Source organism: Pogona vitticeps, chromosome 6 (assembly GCF_051106095.1).
Source record: "Pogona vitticeps strain Pit_001003342236 chromosome 6, PviZW2.1, whole genome shotgun sequence".
In the NCBI taxonomy this organism is placed as follows: domain Eukaryota; kingdom Metazoa; phylum Chordata; class Lepidosauria; order Squamata; family Agamidae; genus Pogona; species Pogona vitticeps.
The window spans coordinates 9991674-10011046 of NC_135788.1; the positions used below are offsets into that span (position 1 = coordinate 9991674).

At 39.2% G+C, this 19373-nt stretch overlaps 1 protein-coding gene across 3 annotated transcripts in view; it reads right to left on the reverse strand.

Moving 5' to 3' along the window:
- PTPRN2 (protein tyrosine phosphatase receptor type N2) overlaps nt 1-19373 on the reverse strand; it is a 591206-nt gene that overhangs the window by 272576 nt on the left and 299257 nt on the right. For all 3 annotated transcript variants that reach the window (XM_073002896.2, XM_078378519.1, XM_078378520.1), the window contains one exon: nt 4860-4924. In XM_073002896.2, the coding sequence (XP_072858997.2) occupies nt 4860-4924 (65 nt within the window). The remainder of the gene's footprint in view (nt 1-4859; nt 4925-19373) is intronic.

Consider the following 19373-nt stretch of genomic DNA (forward strand, 5'->3'; position numbering starts at 1 on the left):
TGTAAGATGCTTTTAGAGGTTGGGAAAAAACTATAGAAATGCCTCAAATAACATAAAACAGCATCTGCAGTGATGCACGAAATGCTTCTAACAAAGCTACTCCAGTTTAATTTAAGACGATTGTTTTTATCTCTAGAAATAGTATACCTTTGGAATATTGTTTATGTGCAATATTTTCATCTCGCACTTCTTTGCAAGAAATACAAGTACCAACTTTAGAGATCTGAAAAATTAAATTTGGGGCAATTTTAGGTAAAACTAGGACAAAATAGAGGGAAAGCTGCAGAGGAGAGAAAGTTCCTATTTAAATAAAGCAAAAATAAAAAGTTTGAGAGGACTGTACTCAACCTGGTGAACCACACTTCACCCAGTTCTGGTTTAATGGTTCGATATTTCAGCCCTCTTACCTAATTATTCTCAAACAAGAGACACAAATGTATTAACATGCTTTCAAAACACTGGGTTGGTATATATGGTGACTTTGTCTTCCTGAAAGGGCAGTAAGTCAAGGAGGGGGCTAGCTGACACAGCTGGGTCTAAGCTGTGGATCTTCAGATGTTTAGATGTCACGAATCCTGCAATTTTCCCCAGTCTGTCCAAACCGCTTCCCATTCTCTTCTACCATTGAGGGCTGAGAGATACTCTAGAACAGAACTGAATTACAGTAGGGGAAGCTGGTATAGGTAGAGGAATTACTAAAAACTGAGTACCCTGATTTGCAAAAATTCTTTTCAGTACAGTAAAGTTAACTGCAATAAAAATAACAACAGAGAGCAGTGTTCAAATGGCAACATTTACATAAATGAACTTCATAGCCCCATGCTATGGGTTGGATCAACATATGCCCTCTGTGATACAGGAGTTGCTTCTTCTTCCAAAGAAAGTGCCTTCCGCAAACTGATGCCCTCCAGATGTGCTGGACTTCAACTCTGAGAATCCCTTACAACTTTCTGAGGGCACCAACATCTGTCACCCACTACTGTTCAAGGCATATGACAGCCTCCTAGCTGCCAGATGCCTTGAATGGTAGTAGTTGGCACAAGCTGATCTAAGATGTGGCTCTCCTGATATTTTTGTATGCAAATTCCATAATTCCTAAGCAATGGCTATGCTAGCTAGGAGTGATGAGCGCTGCAGTCCAAAACGTGTATGGGGTCACAGCTACCAAACTCTCTAACTTTTCACTTATCTATGTCTCTCAGCCACTGTTCTCAAGAGAAAACAACATGCCATCTGGCAGTACTGGGGCAATGTGAGTCATCTGGGCCAATATACTTATGGTTTGTTTCAGCTGTGTGAATTTTCTGGTCCTCTGGGGCGTATTCTGATAAGGCACCATTGCATGACTATGAATGCCTTTATGATACTGTTACTAATTTCCTTTGAGCCATAATACACAGCAGCATTATACCTTGAAGATATGTTTTCACAATTATCTCCCATGCCTCAGATTTCTTTTGTTAATTACATCAGGGCAGATAATAATCTGACAGTATGTCTTCAGGAGGCATATACTTAATTGTGGAAATTTCCGTGCTGTCCTTCTACTACAGATGACAGATCAGGAAAAGTCGGATGAGCACTCCTATGGACTTCAATAAAATTAAAATTGCATCTGAAAAGTTGCTAACCTATTTACATGCTTGAGGGTTAATTCTTTTTCATGCCAACACTCCAATTCTAAACACATTATCTGGAAGAAAATGCTATTGATTTCAATGGAATTTACCTCCACATAAGCTTGCTTAGAGTTAATGCCCATAACTTACATGCTTAGATACACACACCAGTGAACAATTTCTTGCAACAGAAAGCTTTCCTTCAAATTGGAAAAGGCAAATGCCATAATTTCAAGTCATAGATTGTTCTCCACATCTTATCTTTAAATGTAGAACATAATGCTTATCTGCATAATATTAGAAGTACAATAATGTTAGATATACAACATAGTTGTAGGCCAAGTAAAAGAGACGTATATTTATATCTATTTTTTTCTTAAATAATTAAAGCCACATGCACTCCACATTTTAAAAAGTCAAGATAGCTTAACACAAAAGATTAAAGTGCCAAGAACCGAATATGGCAGTATTAGAACTAAGAGCAAAAACAAATATCCAAATTAAAAAGAGAGAGAAACCTATATCTACTTCCTCCCAGGTTATACCATGCCCTGCAGATCATGTGTGTCTATCTTTTTATCAACTAAAATCTTCCCAAAAAGTACCATTCTGCAAATAAAGCAATAGGAACATTGTGTTGTTGCCTCTGTAATAACAAATCCTTTATGATTGGCTTTTTACATACCTTTACTTGGATATAAGTCTGATTGAAACAAGCCTTTATGATATGCTTAGAGTCAAAGTACGCCTCACTTGCAGTTACTGAATGTTTTTTGCCCCAGCTTAATATGCCAGATACTGCAATCCTTGCTTATTGGTACAAAGGTAAGCTGCTCTCTTGTGTTTAACAACCATGTTAGGGTGGTGGCGGCAGCCGCTTTTTTCACCACCACAGCATGCGAGGAAAGGGTCTGCATGCCATCAGATGCCAATCAGCATCAAAAAGGTAGGATTATATAGTCACTTATAGGCTCTGTAGTTGCAAGACAACAAGTCATGGGTGAGGAATCTTTGGAGAACATGTATTAACAATGCCTTTCCTTCACCACGGAGCAGTTGTGATTCTGCTCTCAATGTGAAGTGAAGTTCAGTGGCTTTGTGACTTTACATGAAGAAGCATTTCATTACATGAAAAAGCCTAGCATTTAATCTCTTGGGTTCTCCCCAGCATATTAGAGATGAATTCAGATAGCCAGAGCACTTCATGTCTGGTATATAAGCATGTAATTAAGAAACACACTTCCTTCTCTCTTTCTCTTTCCTCCTTTTCCTCCTCTTACTCACAGTATCTCTCTCTCTCTCTCTCTCTCTCTCTCTCACACACACACACACACACAGAGAGAGAGAGAGAGAGAGAGAGAGAGAGAGAGAGATGTTGATTGGAATCCTGTGGTGCATTTAAAGCCTGATGGCATTATCTGTTCTATATCAAAACTTTAATTTAAACTCACCTATCCTCTGACCAGCGTGGTGGTGCTGCGGGCTAAACCACAGAAACCTGTGCTGCAGGGTCAGAAGACCAAGCAGTTGTAAGATCGAATCTACGCGACGGAGTGAGCGCCGGTCGCTTGTCCCAGCTCCCGCCAACCCAGCGGTTTGAAAGCATGTAAATGCGAGTAGATAAATAGGGACCACTCGGTGGGAAGGTAACAGCGTTCTGTGTCTAAGTCACACTGGCCATGTGACCACGGAAGATTGTCTTTGGACAAACGCTGGCTCTACGGCTTGGAAACGGGGATGAGCACCGCCTCCTAGAGTCGAACACGACTGGACAAAAAATTGTCAAGAGGAACCTTTACCTTTTTATCCTCTGACCTTAGATTCCAAGAGAAGGGTTCCTCAGGATCCCTTTTTAGCTGGGGAACTCTTTGGAGCCTTGGGAGAGGTTGAGGGAAGCCTTTAATATGTCAAGGGGAATCTTTACCTTTATCTTTGTCCATTTCCATATATATGATTGGGACAGGCAGCAGTGATTTTTGGAGCCTTGGAGCCTAACGCGGAGCGATAGGAAGGTTGATATTAAACATACAAGTCCACAGCTGACCGTGTCATCAGCCTTTATGCGTGTGAAGTTGCACAAAAGAATTTCAGTTATTGTTTCGTCCATTTTGGGAGGGATGTGGAGGCACTGCCGGTTAAACTGCAGAAGCCTCTGTGCTGCAAGGTCAAAACACCTGCAGATAAGACCGAATCCACGCGACGGAGTGAGCTCCCATCACTTGCCCCAGCTCCTGCCAACCTAGCAGTTTGAAAGCATGTAAATGTGAGTAGATAAACAGGTACCACCACAGTGGGAAGGTAATGGTGTTCCATGTCTAGTCGTGCTGGCCATGTGACCACGGAAACTGTCTACAGACAAATGCTGGCTCTACGGCTTGGAGATGGGGATGAGCACCACACCCTAGAGTCGGAGATGACTGGACTAAATGTGAAGGGGAACCTTTACCTTTATCTTTACCTTTGTCCATTTCCATAAATCTGTTCTTGGCTGTGTAGTCACTGGGAGAAAGGTTTGTTTTGTTAAATCTTGTTACATCTGCCAGACTCTGAACCACTATAGTGCTACAGATCCATAAGTATATAATATCATATGACCCGCAAAGTAAGAGGGACAGTGACAGTACTCTGTCTTATGAAAAAGAAAATCCTGAAAAAATGCAGAAACAACTTATAACTAAACCACAATAAATACAATTGATATCATCTGTAGCCTATTGTAGAGTATAAGAGGTTCTAGTAGATTAATTAATGATAAGCTATTTAGTACAGTTTTTGCAGTGATAAGATGTTAATGACAAAGAGGAACATTTTATTCATACTACAAATTTAAGCCAATGCAGAAGCACAGAAACAGAAAGTAGTTCACTAGAAGTCTCATCCATGCATTGAGAGACAAGTTACCCTAATTTAGATCTCTGTGGATCCAAAGATGAAACAGAACTTCAATGAAACCGGATGGGAATAATCAGACACGTCAATTGCTTTGTTCATCTTAGGGGATTTCGCTCCCGACATACGACAAAGCTGGAAAGTATATTTCTTAAAGGCCACAAAGCTTTACTTACTTGGTTGGTGGAATATGAGATTGTATTATGACAGACGCAACAGTCTAATAATCAGAATTTTTAAAAGCCCTTAGGATGATTAACATAGTTCACCTACAAACATCCAGGAGATCTAGGATTTCACAAAAGAATATATCAAAGGTTTTAGATAATGAGATGTACTGTTGTCACTTACCTCCCCCATGCCAATCTGCACAATTTTCAATCCTGTTGTTTTTTCAAGCATGTCTTTGTTGTCAGCTGTTGGGAAAATTAAGAATGACAGAGTTTTAAAAAAGATAGGATCGGTATGAGTTTGCAATATACATTTATCACTCCTAGAACATTCTCAAAATGCCTGTTATTTCACCTTATTTATCCTCACAGAATCTCTGTAAGAAAGATTAGTGTTATTTCCATTTTACATAAGGTCCACTGAGGAAGGGAAACAGCGGTGTCCACACTGTGCATCAATGAATCAATAGCTAAATATATGCTGGATGCAAGGAACAAGGTTTTGAACTAACTGGATGTATTTGCCTTACAATAATATATAAATTAAGCAGCAGAGACACAATTCATTCACTTGTTCCTCAACCAACCAGCTGCTGGACTACATGAGACTGTTGGTGGCTTTGGTGCCTGATACAGACTGAAAAGAGGTGCCCGTTGTATGCAATTGGGTCTATACACATAGACATCATCACTTGCAAATGAGAACACAGCATTCAAACAAATCTAGAAATGAGAGATATACTGTCAGTCAGGAGTTCTAGTGATAACGTCCCCCAGGGTATCGGTCAAGATTCTCAGTCATCTAGGCAAGGTTATATGGAAGTTTAGCTGGCAATTCGACTTCTTTCTTATTAGGTTGAAACATTTTGCTACTCATCCAAGTAGCTTCTTCATCTGAGGAGAGTTGTTCATTTAACGAGCCTGTCTTTTGTCCATCTAATAAGCCTATTCAGACCACGGGGGAAGTGAAACCAACGTGGAGGATATATCACAGGTCTCCTACCAGCTACTTGGATGAGTCATCATTGCCATTGAAAAAGCAATGACTAGCAAAATGTTCAACCTAATAAGAAAGAAGTCCAGTTGCCATGACTCAACCTCCAGGTTTCTCAAGCTGTTTTGCATGGAGGGAAACATACGATTACAACTTTGTGGATTTCACTGGTTGCTGGTTTGTTTCTTGACTTCACTCAGGGTTCCAGTTTTTAAAGCCCTAAGCTATCTGGGTCCAATGTAAATTGCTGCCATCTCCGAACTAGCCAAATGCAAAACAAAAACAGACGAATTTTCCATGTGCAGACTGAAGCAAGCTTCTGTTAGAATAAACAGATAGTCTTTCCCTCTAAAGGGAGCTCTCCTCCAAACGACATTTTAATTATCCCTATATATGCCTATAAATCACATCAGTTTTTGAGATCCATTTTTTTTCTCCCTCCTGACAGAAGTTTTGTTGATGGGGACAAATAAAAGGATATTTTCATAATGTCATGCAGAATAAGGAATACTTTTAAAGAAGAGAAAGAGAGAAAGAGAGAAGGGAGGGAGGGAGAGGGAGAGGGAGATCAGCCAGGCTCTCAAAAAACTGTATTACTTCACCAGCCTTACGGGATAATGTTAATTCTCTTCTAACTGTGAGTTGCTCTTTCATTACCGAGCTTTAAAAATATTTTTACTATTACTGATTGATTGTTTGATCTTATTTTTATGTTGTTTGGTCATATTGTTCTATATTCAAGTACTGCTATAAATAGACATTTTGGCATGGAGAGGAATATATTTTAATATAATCAAAAATAAGTGTGCATACCTCCACATGATACAGTGGCACATGTTGATGCATGAGCACCTTCCCCCACATGCTCTGCTTATTGTAAACTCCATATATTTCTGTAGACAATCACACAGGATTCACCAAGTATATGAACTTAATTAAGCTGACAGTCTTCCAAGACTAGACTAGATGAACAAGAGTCCTTTCCAACTAATTCAGAAAGAAATGTTTGGCCCCAGTGTTTCAGAGGATCAAGAAATGCTCTGCAAATGTGCTCTTAAATACAGCATTTAGCTGTTTTATCTCTGCCATGCTTTACAATCTCATAACCGTCTGACTGCAAACCCCTCCCCCCATTCAAGTTCTCGTGTCAGAATTAAGTGCACATCCATTGCTTCAAGAGTGATTCCCCATTTCTGCTTCTAAATGCACTCAAAAGCTTTCCTGGATGGCAGCCTAGCAATGTAGATTGATAGATAATTCAATTCAGTATTTCTGTTTAGTTATTTATATAGTGTTCCATGCATTCAGAGACTCAGATAACATTAGTCTATTTATTTATCCTTACAAGTCCCTAGTGAGATGGCTAAGTAAATATTATTAACACTCCCTTTTATAGAGAGAGGGGCAAACTGAGGCAGATATGACCCAGGTTTTTCTGTCTGCTCAGAATCCATGCTGGAACAGGCAGTAAAAAGCAAGCATTATGGAGAAAGTGAATTCAAACTATATTCCTATTGATGTTTTCAGGTCTTTGAAATACATATACCTGTATTTTCATTTGTATAACCAAGAGCTTTGGTTTAGTTTTATGTATAAAAGCTGGAATCCTATCGTGAACGTCTGCTGGCATAACACCACTGGTATAATTTTCAGCAGTGAATTGCCACAAATTAAGAAGTTAGCATAGACATTTTCTAGTAATGCAACTAGATAGGAAACACCTACAAAGTCTCAATTTGTGACAAGTTGCTGCTGACAGTTATGCCAGTGGATTTATGCTGATGGGAATAACTAATAGGATTCGGGCCATAGTGGGATAACTGAAAAGACTGTATGTTCAAGTCCCATTGATTTCAAATATGATGTTCAAACTTTGAAAGCCAGTCTTCTAATTTTATAGGCATAAATGAGGCAGGAAATGGCTTTTCCAGTATGCTAACAAAGAACATACTCGAATTTGATATTTCAGGTGAAATGCTATTATCTGAATGTGTTTTATTTCACACATACTAATTCTGCATGCTGCCTTGATAGCTCAGTGAGTTAGGAATCTGGATACAGAGCCAGAAAATGGGAATTCCCTACTGTCTGTCCAAGGAGAAGACCCAGGCTGTGTACAGTATAATTAGGTAAGTTGCAACATCCCAAGGAAGTGAAGTAAATGTCCTGTCCCATCAGATAATCCTGTCAAAGAGTACAAGTGAAGCAAATACAGGCCAAAGTGTTTGAAGCCTCCATGCCAATTGTTAGTAAGAACTCTGACTTCAGCACAAACCTTGGAAAAACTGCTTTTTCAATGGCAATGATGACAGAGGAATCAGAAAGTTTTTGACCAGTATCCTGTTGCACAACTCTGCCTGTGCAATGGGAATGATATCAGCTGTGGCAGATTGCCACGAAATCGTTTCCGTTTCAATGTTGGAGTGTGTGTGATTCAAATAACTGACAGTGCTAAAGGTTGTTATTGGTGAGTGCTGTCGCTCTGCTGTGGCCAGACTATATGAACATTGCATGTTTATGAGAGAGGTATACTGTACTGTTTATATACATGAGCTGTGTCTGGACCACTCTAGCCGCATTGTGATAATCTAAAAACAGCTGATCGGCGGTTCCAAAACGGCCACCAGAAGAATAAAATGGCCGCCCGCTCTGTTTTCGCGCCCTGCCCTTGCTTACCGAGGCGGCAAAAATGGTGGCCAGATGGGAAATCTTCACTTACCAGTGAGTTTTTGCCCCATAGGAATGCATTAAATGGAGTTTAATGTGTTCCTATGGGGTTTTCAGTTCCGTTTAGCGATGTTTCCAGATAGCAACGTTAATCCTGGAACAGATTAACGTCGCTATGCGGGGCACCACTGTATTTTTTTTTTTTAAAAGATGCACCCATAGGGATCTAAAGGAATCACACAATTTGACAGATTCTAGGTGGGATTCTGTCTTGATACTGTGAGACAGTATTTTGAAGATTCTCCGTCCCTCTCAATAAATGTTACCTGCAATGTGAGACCAAGACATTAAATACCGTGGTCTCCTCAATTTGCACAAAATTTATATAAAATAAACTTTACATAAAACTCCTGTCCCTGCATAAAACTAGTGTTCTGTTTATGAAACTTAGTGTGTGCAACACATACAAACAAAACAAGACTAGCTATTTGATCAGAAAGACACAGACAGTACATTTAATGAATTACTTTTGCTTGCTATTGTTATGTGTAGCCAAGCCATTCCCATTTTAGGGCTCAACTAGATATTGTAATATTCTTGTTTCTGCATCAGGTTTCTAATGCTTGAAATCAGTTTAAAAACATCCAACTGCATGATACACAGATAAGTGTACATTTGGGGGGGGCATTTTTCTTAAACATCCACAAGGAGGTTGAGAATTTTAAATCAATTCTGGTCACACTTTTTTCGGACTAGTTTTGGCATGTGTAAACATCTGTGTTGGAGTAAACAGTGGCTGTGGGGATCTCTTGGGTTTCCCAAAATGGGTTTCAAGTATGAGTTTTGGATACCGTGCACTCCAAATGCTTCCTTTCCCACTTCCTACCATTTCTGTCACTGCATCAATCTAGCACTATGCCAGTTCAAAACGTTTATTAAAATTTTAAATATTAAAAACCATGAGGAGTCTAGGGAAAGGCTGCTCCTGCTGCCACCCCTGCAGCTGCGCTAGAACACTCAATTTTAACTCCCTTGACCTCCTCCAATGCCCAGGAGAAAGGAGCCCGGAAGCTGCCTCCTTTGCCATGAAGGGCAGGTGGCTTGGTGGCTTTCAGGAACCTTCTCTACTGTGCTCTTGGAACGTGGGACCTAACCCTCTCTTTCAGCTCCATGGATTTCTCAGCAGTTGGAGAAAGACAGCTTCCATGAGGATGCACATACTGACACAAAACCACATGACATTATGTCAATTTCTAAAAACCCATTGTTGTCATTTAGTCGTTGTGTCCGACTCTTTGTGATCCCATGGACCAGAGCACACCACGCCCTCCTGTCTTCCACTGCCTACCGGAGTTGTGTAAAATTCATGTTGGTTGCTTCGATGACACTGTCCAACCATCTCGTCCTCTGTCGTCCCCTTCTCCTCTTGCCTTCACACTTTCCCAACATCAAGGTCTTTTCCAAGGAGTCTTCTCATGAGATGGCCAAAGGATTGGAGCCCCAGCTTCAGGATCTGTCCTTCTAGTGAGCACTCAGGTTTGATTTCCTCTAGAATGGATAGGTTTGCTCTCCTTACAGTCCAGGGGGATCTCAAGAGCCTCCTCCAGCACCACAATTCAAAGGCATCAATTCTTCGGCGGTCAGCTTTCTTTATGGTCCAGCTCTCACTTCCATATATCATTACAGGAAAAACCATAGCTTTGACTATTTGGACTTTTGTTAGCAAGGTGATGTCTCTGCTTTTTAAGATGCTGTCAAGGTTTGTCATTGCTTTCCTCCCAAGAAGCGATTAAAAACCCATATCTGATCCCAATTTAATTCAACACTGTAGCTGTGCCCTTACTGACCTTAATTGGAGTATGTGAGGGATTCCAAGGAGGGGTTTAGCAATAACCTTCAAGCAGTGGCTTTCCATGGGTCCTAGTCTGACATTTTATTCACTGCATCACACTGGCTCTTGATCAAATAACAAAACAATAGCTATTGATTTTTTATAGCAAATTCTACTGATTTCATAGGCCTGCTCTAGTATCTTACTATGAAAAACATCAGGATTTCAGCCACTCTATACTGAGTCCCACCGAATACAGTGGAATGTGTGTCTGAGTAAAATTGTATAGGAAGGTGCTGAAAACCATTAGACATTTTAAAAAACATGATGAGTACAGTATATTGAAACTGTTCTCTCTAGCCTTTTTTCAGGTCCAGTGCCAAATATCCTGGAGCATAATTATTCAGATAATTTATTGCAAGGAGAATACTAACTCTAACCAATAAATCTATATTTTAGCATTTTCCTAACTACTAGAAATACAATATTGTCAAGACAGATGCAAGAAATGTGAGCTGCTATTTTAAGAAAAGACAACGAGCAACATATGAATCCCTCTCTTTTAATCTCCCCATGAGACAAAAAAGGTTTCCAAATACACAGAAAGCAGTCCATTCAAATTAAATTCAGTAGATGAATGATATGCAAATTTCCTCAAGAAGTGGAACCCTATAATGTTCTCAAAATTCAGCAATAGTCTATTTAATTAGTATTTTAATTTATCAGAATAATTCTTTGCACTTGACAATTCCATATAATTAAGCACGTAGCTATAGTGGAATAATATTGCCTTCTCTCTTTATACAAGTGATTTGAACCTGAAAGAATCTGTAGAAGTCTCTTCTGTGATCTAAATTACAATGGGGACAACGTAATGGCTTTGCTCTATTAAACAGCACGACTAGAGGGTTACTGAGTGTTCAGAGAAGTAGGAATTGGTACAGCTCAGGACTCTGACTCTCCAAAGGAGTTGTGGGGCACTTCCTAAACAAGATAATTCATTTCTATTGACAGTTTAATTGAGTGGAGAAAAACAGCCATGAGGGGGAAATGACTGAAATTCTTAAAACTTTTGTACTTAGCCACTTCACTGTGTTGCAGAAAAAAATAAGTGTTGCACCACCTCAAAGTCTAACACGTTTAAAATTTCATACCAAAACGTTAAGTCCATAAGATGCCACAAGAGTGTTTGTCTGTTTTGCTTCAAAAATAAATAAAATAAAATAAAACTAAGATATTCTTCAGCAATTAACAGAAGAGCCACAAGTAGTTTGTACCCATCCTTATGTTAAGAAGTTATTTACTATCTCAGCTGAGCACCCATTGGGTTTGAGCTTGACAACCTTCCAGCCACAAATTCTGTCATTCTGGGGACCTCTGGAGATGATTTAATATTTGGTAACCACATCAACCAACATCATTAGAGAGGTTTGAGGAACTAAATATTCTAGGTTGCAATGCACAAAGTTTTCCACTCAACTCCTTAATCTGTCAAAATACATCTGCATAAGCAGGGCTGACTTGCTTGTTAAATAAGTTATATTCATTATTATAAAAGCAAAAAATATGGTCAGAAAAGAGAGAAAGAAATCATGGACATTTCAATATTCTTTGGGTGTTTATCTTGTAAGAAAAGCAAAAAAAAAATAGGTTTATTGATGCCTTCAAAATGAATCGTTGGCATTTGTATTGCACAATGTTTGAAATGAGAATCTGAAACTCTTTAACAAAGAAAAAACTAATTTTAAAATTTCACAACAAAGTAATTTATCTGAAGCCTTCATCTTCCTCAGCTGAAATGTTTCTTAGAGGATCTTACATTTGATCAATAAAAACAAGACAGTCTCTCCTTGCAGGCTTACAGTCAAAACAACAGGACACAAAAGGAAACAGGGATAGAGAAGAAGGAATAAAGAAAAGAAGTTATTTTTCTGTAGAACTGGTCATATGACATTGCTACCCTGTCAGGTCCTTCTGCTGCAGCCTGCCATAATGGATGTTCAATAGCTTCAATAGAATCAGGAACCTTCAGGGAGGTTGTGCTACTAGAATGGGTTCTGTTTCTCATCATAATTATGTGATAATTTTTTAAAAAAGACATCCATTGGGTCAGACCCAGACTTATTGATAATCTGAACAGACCCACCAAAAACATGGAAAGTAATTCATGATTACCTTACGTCCCAGTGATTTAAATGGACCTCATCTAAACTTGAGTAAATTTAAATCCTTCCCCCATCTGGTTTGATTGGCTTCAAGAGTCAAAGAGGGCATAAATGAGGCTAGGTGGATAGCAGAAACATTTCCCTTACACATATGCATATGCATATGCATAAGAATAACAATACACACACTCGCACACATACACGTGAGAATGGCTGACAGTTGGATTCCAAAAGATCTCCTGCATGGAGAATTAGTGCAGGGAAATCGCCCCAGAGGTAGACCACAACTGCGATACAAGGAGATCTGCAAGCGGGATCTGAAGGCCTCTCCCAGAGGCAGGCGATGCATCACGGCCTCTCCCAATTTGAAGAGACCCTTGTCCAGCAGGCCAAGGCAAAGAGGCTGTCCCAAAACCAGCCAAATCAGGGAGCTGGACAGGGGACAGATTGAATTTGTCTTCATTGTGGAAGGAATGGTCACTCTCATACTGGCCTTCTTAGCCACACTAGACACTGTTCCAAGACCTCTATTCAGAGCACGTTACCATCATCTCTCGAGACTGAAGGATGCCTACTACTATCCCCAAGGAAAATACAAAGGGCACAAGAGAAACAGAATCATAAAATTATGCCATTTCAGCACCAATCTAAACGGTGCAGACTATGAGACAAAGTGTAAGAGAATGGAGCCCAAAGACAGATATGGCCCTCACCATGCCTAAACCCATAGGCAGTCCTATTAACTCTCTAGCAAGCTATCACAGTCACAGGCACAAAAAAAGATGAGAGTTCTCATAACACTGTATTGTTTCTTCCTGCCATTCTATTCCTTTTGGCTTTAGTATGTTTGGTCTTTGTGTTATTGCCAATTTCGGTGCTATATTAGAGTGATTAATAATTTAAAAACCAACATGAACAAGCTGCTTGTTACAGACACTGAAGTGACAATGTGGTTGACTTAAATGGTCAGGCACAACACTGAGATGCTTCCTTTTTCCATATCCAAAGGGATTATTTGTCAAAGATGAGGCCAAAAGGCTGCAGAGGGAAGCTATCTTTTCCATTCAAAGGAAGGGAAATATGCAAGACCTTTATCTCTCACTTGTCTCATTCCTAATCTCTGGCAAACCTGCAATGAAAACAGTGGCACAAAAAGGCTAAGCTGCACAGTAATAATAGTGACAGCCCTATAAATGTTATGTCAAATCCAATTTTCAAGTCATTTTTCAAGTGATTTTAATTAGATATTGTTTCAATCTCTCCTGCATTAATATAATTTTTCAGAGCAACATTTCAGCTCCCAATTTATTGAAAGGAATCCTCCCCCCAACTGTATCTTGATGCCTTGAGTAATTTAAAACATGTTTTTTTTATTTACAGCCATTTTTGGTGCCCTGCTCCCATGAAGGGCACTACACCCAGTAAAAACAACATAATAAAGCCGGAATTAAGACTTCTTTTGCTAATCTCAGTGGAGCTCGTAATTTTGTTTCTCATAGCTCTTTTGGAGACATGACAAACCAGCTACTGTACAGTAAGGGTTAGAATTTTATAATAAAGGATTTGTATGACTGGTTTCATAGCAGCATCTTATTTCAGTGAGAATTGGAGCTGTCATCTAGTTAAAGAAATCTTAAATGGTAATTATAATAGTCTTGACAAATTAATAAATAATTTGAAGGAAATTGTTATATTTCAAAATGACACCCCCAGTGCTGTTTTAAAAGAAGCATTCCCTCTTGCAGAGGAATCCCTCTTCCTGCCTGCTATATGCAGCTTTTGTAAGTGCTGGTATTGTATAAATCTGTACAGGTATATGTTTTAAGCACAAATAAGTATAAATTAAGATGTCTGTGTTACATCTCCCAATTATCTGGAATCTCTTGTTAATCAGTGAAAAGGTTTTGGTTGATTACATTCAAACTAATTCATCAACAACATTCTGTTGCCGTAATTTTAACACTGAATTTACTCTTGTTATTGCCTTTTCACATAGCACAGTAAATACATCATACATGATAGTCACAGCACTATCTAGGTCATTCATGTTTGTCACTTGAGAAGATGTAACATTTTGTTGAAAAAGAAGTAACATACAGACATAATGACTAGTGGTTGCTGACAGGCTTCTCCTTCCGTAAAATCTTCTGGATCACTAGTTCCCAAGCAGATGCTCTTGGACTAAAACTCCCAGAAGGCTTTACAACTAGCTGTGCTAGACGGGATTTCTGGGAACATCTGGTGACCCAAGATTGGGAACCCCGGATCAATATTCTTATTTAAAGACGTCGGAGTTAGTGGCTACCATCTAATAGTAGTAAATTCCACAAAAATAGTCACACAGTGCATAAATGAACAATGTCATTTGCTACCAAAGAAGTAATTATGACTATCAACTCAGCTTTAAGAAGTAATTAGACAAAGCAAACCTGCTATAGCAAAGACTTCCTTATCTACCCAATATCCATTCCTTACGGTGGGACAGCAATGTTTCTTCTCATCTAATAAATCAGGTTGCAATAGAGGCTAAAATAAAGCTGTTGCAATGTTGATGATATCTAAGACAGTTCACAAACATTTGGGATTGATTTTCACCTAAGAGGAACTGGATTCCCTAAACAGTCTTCCACTCAGATGCACATCTTAATGTGATGAGGGGGTTTGTGTGTGTGAAAATACTGTCAGTGAGTAGACTTCATTATGAATCCTTAGCAGGTTAACCAACATGGAATGCTCAAAGCTGAGACAGTAGAACTAAGATACATCCATCATCTTCAAGAATTAATAGCTGCATTACCAAGATTCTTGAAGGGCAGCTACCAGGCAACAGTAGTACTAGAAAGTGATACTGGTAGAGAGACTTTCATGAGTGATACTAATTCTAGTTAGTACTGTGAAGAAGTTAGTAATTAAATTTCTCCTCCTTCTGAAAGTTATTAATTCATATGGTCACCACAAATCAGCACATTGTGGTGCTCATAACAACAACAAACTGGTTCAGTCTACTTGCACCTGACCACCCCTAGACTGCAGCTTATGAGTGGAAGTCATGTTTCTTTCTGTACTTTGCATTCACACACACTTTGCTTCTACTGGATGTGTGAATGTACTGCAAAAGATATGTAGTGGGAGAGATTATCTGTCACTGTGGTTGATGGGTGCTACTATGCTACTGCGGGATGCTACTGCTACTATGTTCAGCTACTGCTGAATTAATTAAGCGTGCCCTAAAACAAGCTGGACATGAAATTCTAGTTCAAAATACCGAAGTACTGGACAACACCAGCAATCATTACGTTAGACTGCACAGGGAAGCCACTGAAATCCATAAACATCAGCAGAGCTTCAACAAAAAAGAAGAAAGTCTGAAACTGAACAAGGCCTGGCTTCCAGTAATGGAAAATACAGCCTGCAGAAGGTCAACAAACTTTACTCAGCCACAAGGACCAGGGATCATTGCACAAAAAAGACCAGCTAAAGACACCCATCAACCACAGTGACAAATAATCTCTCCCACTTATCACAACAATACATTCACAACAAAAACACGCTGATCACCCTATTTCCAGAGAAGGTCAAAAGCTGCTCCCACAGCTATAAATACTCAACTATCCAACAAACAGCAACAGAGCATGGACAGAGTTCCTACTCCTGTCCTCTGAAGATGCCAGCCACAGAGACTGGCGAAACGTCAGGAAGAACAACCTTCAGAACACGGCCAAAGAACCCGAAAAACCCACAACAACCATCATATCCCGGCCATGAAAGCCTTCGGGAATACATGGAACTAGTTTTCATCTATAATATCTTATATTCTTTCAGATTTCTTTTCCCTTTTGTTATACAATAATAATATAAAGAATAACAATAAAATAATCAATGCACTGTGTACACTATGTTTGTGACAGTTAATCAATGCCGAACAACAGGCCCACCATCGATCAAACATGTTGTGTTATGTAATGTCTTTCAAAAATTTCTATAATATTAAATTTGTATCCTGCTCTTGCTCTAAGGCAGGATTGGACAGATTCCAGGGAGGGGGTGGGAAAGGGAAATTTTTGTCTTTCCTTGGTGTTCAGCTGATTGGATCTCACCAAGCCATACTCCCTCCATTCCCTAAAAAACAAAACAAAACAAAACAAAAAATCTCTTGCAGGAAAGCTAGGGAGATACAGTTTGCCATTAAGAATTATTTTAGCCTTGTGTCTTTCAGGGTAGTACAAGCATCCCACTCCCATTTTAGAACCAGGAAGTGCCTGGATGGTCACATTTACAGCCCCTGGATGTGGTGAAATAGCCTTTAAATGGCACACTTTACCCTCCAAGAATTCTTGGAAAATGATTTGACATTTCAAGTAAGTTTGTTTTGTTGGCGAAGGCAGAGTGCTAGGAGGGAGTCACCTATGCACTACAGGCTAACTTTGCCAAATGTTAGTCCCATAATTCAAGGGAAGACATGTAACTTCTGCATATGTGGGTCTTATGGGGCCTAGAATAAATCCTGCAAAGTTTAATGTATTAGATAAATATGGCTCAAACCATTCAATTATACAGAATGATAGACACATAATTATATGGAGAAGAATGCAGCAGTTGTCCACAAAAGCTAAATTCATATGTGCTCTCTTCAAATAAAACTAATCCATTAGTCCATGCAATTCCCAAGAGAAAGCATGATAATTATTTCTTACAAATATCCACCCAGTCCTCTACTGCACTAAGATGCTGGGCACTGTAGACATGCTTACTCTACAAACAGCATTAGTTCCAGAGCAACAAAACAACCACATGACAGACTTGAAAACAGGAGCTTCAAAGACATAGCCCTGATACAATGTCATAGAGTCCATAATTATTGTCCAGCTTCCCAGCATAACAAGCTGAATCTTTTATTCCTAGCAGTCCTTTGAATGATAACCCCAAGTCTACAGGGCTAAACCACACAGGTCATGGAGAGTGGATAGACATATTTCCAAAGGATCCAGTCCAAATCTGTGTCATGGATAAGACTATGACTGCATCACTGTAGTCTGAATAAAAACAGAAAATATAAGTGAGAGTTGAATTAGCTTTGTGTGTACAAAAACTATTCCCCTTTTATTTTTCCAAGGGGCATTAATACTTGGGGAGAGGGGAGGCCCCCTCAAAATTCCACTTCAAATGCACAGTGCACCACAAATTACACACTCAAGACAGTGTAATTGCTAACAAAAATAAACCCTAAAGATAGAGGTCTATCAAGAAAAAGACAGACACAGAGACAGACGTAGAAATAGATTCCACAACTAAGATCAGAGAGAATGACCTTGCAGATCCAGAAGAGGCTTATTAAAATCTGCAAGTTTCATTTTTCATGAAACAGGTCTGGTATTTTCTGAAAGCCCAGCTGATGATATTTCAGATGCAAAATTATTCCATTCAAAGGCTGTTCAATCAGCACCTCCACAATAAGAATGGTCTACGGCTCTGCTTCATATTTTTTATAACTTGCATATTTTACTTTGGGGAGATCAATTATGTATCCAGCATTCATTTTAGAATGCACTAGATGTACTTCACAAAAATGAAGCTTTGTGGGTTTTTAAAAAGAAAAAACCTCTATAATGAACAATGACAAAATGAACACTTCTGTTTCAATATTATATTTAGCCACTAATCTGTTCCATCCCCCAAAAGCTTCACTTTTCAGGTACATTTATGTAATAACCAAGCTTCATGTTTGCTATTCATCTGGAGGCACATTTACTGATGCCCTCTTGGCACAACCAGAATCAACCAGAGTTGAGAAAACATTTGCAATATTTCAACTGACTGGTTTACTAAATCATGAGTTACACACTTAATGCACAAGGTCACCCACTTGCAAAATCTATTTGCTGTGCCCTCAGAAAGAGAACAAAAATATTTATTACCAACCATGTCCCTAGTGACAAGATCCGCCATAAACCTTTTGGATGAAAATGAAGATGAGTTGTAGCAACATGCTCGCTCTTTCTCCAAAACACCTGACTATATTTTTCCCCTGCTTACCATCTCTCCTTAATAAAGACTTAAGAGGCTATTTTGCTGAAGTCAAAAGGATTTATTTCAAATCAGTGGGTTATGAAAAATTCAGAGTAAACATCTTGCCATTTGAAAAAGCAAAACAGAAACACATGGGGCCTGGCTGTGCAATATTACATTATGCATGCAGTTATTTTTTTAAAAAAACAACACTGTCCTTGTTCATATCTTGATAGTTCACAAAAGTCCATTCTTGCCAGATTGCATGGGCTTTAAATTAATTGTTTTAAATCAGGAGACAAGACATAGTTTCCAGATGAGATTGATGAGTTGAAATTGTGGAAAGAATACAGACACACACACATGCTTACCTTTCACTTCCATACATGGCTAGCTACAGGAAGGTGTAATTAAAGGGAGGAATAGTGGGAGACAGTCCTTAATACAATTCTTTCCCTTTGGCTCACAGCTTCTCCCATCTTACTCCCCCACTAACGTGGCAAGAGCTCCCCCTCCTGTTTCGAATTAAGTTCAATCACTGCTTATTGATATAACCTTCAGCTGTGTTACTGATCCCTGCAATAGAAAATCCACCACATGTAGATTTTGCCGGGCATTTAAATAGGAACCAATCATTTCCTCCCTTCCAGATCAGACACTGATATAATAGACAAAGCATTCTATATCTAAATGAATATTAAATTGTGCTTCTCTAGTCTAATGAGTATTTTCTAATGCACTCATGGCTGAAATCATACAGAAGGGGGCAACAGGTGTACAGGACTCTTCCATATCGTTGGCCTAGTAGATTCATCAGGTGCAGACAGGAAGACAATAGACAGTAGAATAAAGACACTGTGGGGAAAGAATATGGCCATTCCACCTGCTCTGTTGAAAGATCACGCCCCTCATGTATACACTTCCAATAACCTCTTCCTTTCTGCATTCCACTTTACTGAGTTAAATCCCGACTTAATCAAACTATTCTTTGTATTTTACTTCCACTAGTGTCCTATGGTTTGTGTTTGCTCC